The sequence below is a fragment of the Pediculus humanus genome, genomic scaffold (genome assembly GCF_000006295.1).
Source record: "Pediculus humanus corporis 1103172108290 genomic scaffold, whole genome shotgun sequence".
Lineage (NCBI taxonomy): Eukaryota > Metazoa > Arthropoda > Insecta > Psocodea > Pediculidae > Pediculus > Pediculus humanus.
The window spans coordinates 2247951-2252225 of NW_002987859.1; the positions used below are offsets into that span (position 1 = coordinate 2247951).

The following is a 4275-nucleotide window of genomic DNA, read 5'->3' on the forward strand; positions in this document are numbered from 1 at the left end:
TTTGTTTGTTGTTATCATTACTTCGAGTGTTTTTTAAAACTTTTAGAATTTTCTCTCACTTTTCGATATTTTTCATTCTATTAATAATACGTTATATAAATTACATTAAATTGATTAGAAACGCGTTTACCATTTTTTTTTTTTTTTTTTTTGAAAACAACAACCTGCCGTTAAAAACTATTCATTTTGTTTTGATAATGATAATTTTTAATTTGTCGTCTGCTATGAGATTAACATTGTTTTTTTTTTTTTTTCGAAAAATTTCGAATAGAAAATAAATAATTTTATATCGACTCTGTAGAATTTATCGACTCGAAATTTTTACGGCAAATGCAATTAAATAATAATAATAATAATAATAATAATAATAATAATAATAATAATAATAATAATAATAATATGTTAAATTTTAAAATTTTCCCGTTAAACAAATATATATATCAAATTTTGTAAATTTTCCGAGTTTTCAAAATTACTATTAAAAATTTAATTTAAATTAATATTTAATGACAAAAAAAAAATCCGAAACGAAACAAACTTTGTTAATTGATGACAAAATAAATAATGAATAAATAAATAAATTTTTTTTATACTTTATTTCTCTTTCGACGCTGTTATAAAAAATTTTTTTTTTCACTCATTTTTTATTCATGGCTCAATACCAATTTTCTCATATAATAATAATAATAATAATAATGAAAACCTCTGGGCAAAATGTGGGAAAGAGAGAGAGAGAGCGAGAGAGAAACAGGGGGATAAAAAAAAAAAAAAAGCTATACATTATTCGACTACTGCCATGACATTTAATTTCATTTACGTGTCAGGGTTTTCACCTCAAAACCGAGGTTTGACTTTTTTTTTTCCCCTCCCCACTCCCGCCCCCCCTATACACATTAAAAATAAAAAATAAAATAATATCGAAAATACATTACGGCGGGACGGACGACAAACAGTCAACGACACAACGTGTCATTATTATTATTAAACAAACATTAAAAGTTTTTTTTTCGTTTTGTTTTAACGAAAGAAAACGAGGGAAAATAAAATAGTAACAGGAGGAAAATAATTAAAAATGAATAAATAATAAATAAATCGATTCGAAACCGAAAAGGGAACAACAACAACAAACGTTTAAAAAATTAATGACAACCTGTGTAGGAAATTTTTGAAATTGTACGTGAAAAATATTCGATATGAGGCGGTGTAAAATTCATTTATTTAAAAATGAATCAAGTTTTTGTGTGTCGTTCGTTAGAAAATTAAAATTTTGAATGAGATTAGCCTCAAGCGTTTAAATTCAATATTGGGTTTTCAATTTCATCGAACGAGACTAACTTGTGGAAAAAGCAGAAAGAAAGAAAAAAAACTTTTCATTTTCCCTCCGGATAAATTTTTTTTTTTGTCAATTAAACAATTGTTCGTTTTTAAAACGTTTTAAAATAAAATTTAAAAAAAAAAAAAATTAAATTAAACTTAAACTTACTTTTTTTCCCCTTCCCTTCCTTCCTCCTTCCTCCGTTTATTCCTCTTTCACTGCAAAACAAAACAAAACAAGACAATTAATATGTAATTTAATTTTTATTTAACAAAAATTCATCGTCATTTCCGGTTTTCTATTTCAAAACGTCCTTGACGTCTCGTCTGCCTCGTGTGTGTGAGTAAATTTTATCGCGAAATTTTTCATTCTAAGAAAAATTTAAAATAAATTTGATTATTATTAGTCGCATAAATCTTTTTAAATTTTCATTTACTTTTAAAATATTTCCAAAGTGATTGTTCTTTATAAAAACCTTGATTATGTGGAAAAGGTATCAAAATTTGTTTCGTATCAGACGACAACATTTACACTCTTTTATACATTGCGATGATAATAATAATAATAATTTTATGACGTGTCAACCATTTAATTCTTTCAATTTAAAAAAAAAAAAAAAAAAATGCGCCACATCAATAAGATTTTCAACGAACGATTTATTTTTCTTTCTTTTTGTTTATTTAACTTTTCTTTTTTTTTTCGTTACCATCTTTTTTTATGAAAAAAATTTACAATCGGGGGGAAGGGAGGATTTAAAATTCGTATTGCTTTCATAAAAGAAAAATTTTTTTTTTTTAAACTCATCCCCTTTTTTTTACCTACACAGTTCGTTCCTTCTTCTCCTGTTTCTTCTTATTCCTTCAAAGTCTAATCCTACCAGAATCAGTACCATCTGGTGACTGCATAACCCCGTAAAAAAAAAAAAAAATTTTCTTTTTTTTTTCAATTTTTCTTTCTCGCAATTGTTTGTCTGAACTTGTTTGTTCGTTTTTAAACAAACATTTTACTTTTCTTTTTTTTTTATTTCAATTTTACGTATTGCATACATTTTTTTTTTTTTTTACCAATAATTTCTTTTCTTTCCTTTCCTGTTTCCATCGTCACCCCATACCCTTCTTTTGCATTCCCCTTCCCCTTCCCTCCCCCCACCAATCCAACGTTCCGTAACTTTTCCTTATTTATTTTTATTATTATTATTATTTTTACCTTCAATTTTTTGTCAATAAGTTCACCTTTTTTTTTTTAAATTGATTTTGTTTTGAATGTTTTTTATTATTATTCTTCTTCTTGTTTTTTCTTTATTTTTGCGAGGTCAGGTGGAAAATTTTAAATGCGTTTTTTTTTTTTATACATATATTGTATTTCTTTCTTTCTTTCTTTCTTTCTTTCTTTTTCCTTTTTTTTTATTTTATGCCGTCTCAGCATGAAATAACAATTCTAACCGGTTCTATTTATAGTTTGAATTTTTTTTCTGCTTTATTGCTCTCCACGTGAACAGGAAAGAATTCGATTCAAATTTAAAAAATAAAATAAAATAAAAATTTTCTTTCCTTTTTTTTTTTTTTTTAAATTTATACGAGACCCGATTTTATTTCTTTTTTTTTTTTTTTAGAAAAGAATTAAAATTTTTTTTTTTAGTTTCGTCTGCATTAATTCGTTTAAAATTATATTTTTTAAAGTCGTAAAATAAACATAATTTAAACGGAAATAGTATGACAAGTTCAAAGTTTACAAAAAATTTTTTTTATCGCTAAAATTTTCCGCAGGTACGAACGAATTCTATTAAAACGTTATTATTATTATTTTGTTAAATATTACTCGGGGGTACGAAAGTAAAAAAAAAAAAAAATTACGTTTTAAGTCATATAAACGACCTCATTATTACCACCACCACCACCGCCACCACCATCACCATCACCACCGAATGATTTATTATTACTCGATCGCATAAAAATATTTTAAAAAAAAAAAACAATTTAAAATATTTGTAATGTATGATAGTAATAAAAATAAAAAAAAAACAAAATTTTCCTTTTTTATGAAAATCATTTTTTAAAGTGGTAACATAAAAAAAAAAAAATACGATGCGTAAGAAAAAAAAACAAAAAATTTTAAACAGGTAATTTAAAGTCGAACCACGAAAATTTCAAAAAAGGAAAAAAAGGAAAAAAAAAGGGGGAATTACTATTTAAGAAAGTAGAAACGGAAAAGTAGACGGTTAAAAAAAAAAAAAAAGGTATAATTATCAAAAAAAAAGAGAAGAGAAGAGTAGAAAGCAAATTGATAGAGTAAAAAAAAAAAAAGAGCAGAAAATGAAGCAGAAGCAGAAGAAGAAAAAAAAATTCGTATATATTTTACTCCCCATCAAAAAGAAAGTAATCAAGAAAAATTGCGACAAAAAAAAGGAAAAAAAAAGGAAAAAAAAGTAAAAGCAGTAATGGAAAGACCAAAAATACTGTAAATCAAAAGTTTGCTTCCTTTTTTTCCTTTTCTTCCTTTTTTTTCTTCCTTTTTTCCTCATTTTTTTCCATTTTTAAAAGTTTTTAAATCCAATTTTTTTTACAAGTTTAAACATTTATACTTTATATATATATATATATATATATATATATATATATATATATATATATTTTAAACAGAGTTAAAAATATAAATATATTAAAACGGTATATTAAAAAAAAATTTCATACATTAATAATAATAATAATAATAGTAATAGTCACGTAAATCCCGCCATTTTTTTTTTTTTAACAATTTCCAACCCAACGCCATGTATTAAAAAAAATATTTTTTTTGTCTTTTCTTTTTTAAATTAATAAACGTGTTAATAATTTAATTTAAAACGACGCGAAAACGTTTCGTAAAAGCAGAAGATGTTTAAAAAATTAAAAGAAATTCGTAAATTTTTTTTTTTTATTTTTTTTTCCCGTTTAAATAATTTAATACGTCACTTCCGACGA

General features: G+C 24.2%; 1 protein-coding gene across 1 annotated transcript in view; it reads left to right on the plus strand.

Moving 5' to 3' along the window:
* Window positions 1-4275, plus strand: part of Phum_PHUM543320 (uncharacterized protein) — a gene marked incomplete at both ends in the record, with an annotated part of 39014 nt that overhangs the window by 25983 nt on the left and 8756 nt on the right. Inside the window, one exon of the mRNA XM_002431671.1 lies at window positions 774-845. Within this exon, the coding sequence (XP_002431716.1) occupies window positions 774-845 (72 nt within the window). The remainder of the gene's footprint in view (window positions 1-773; window positions 846-4275) is intronic.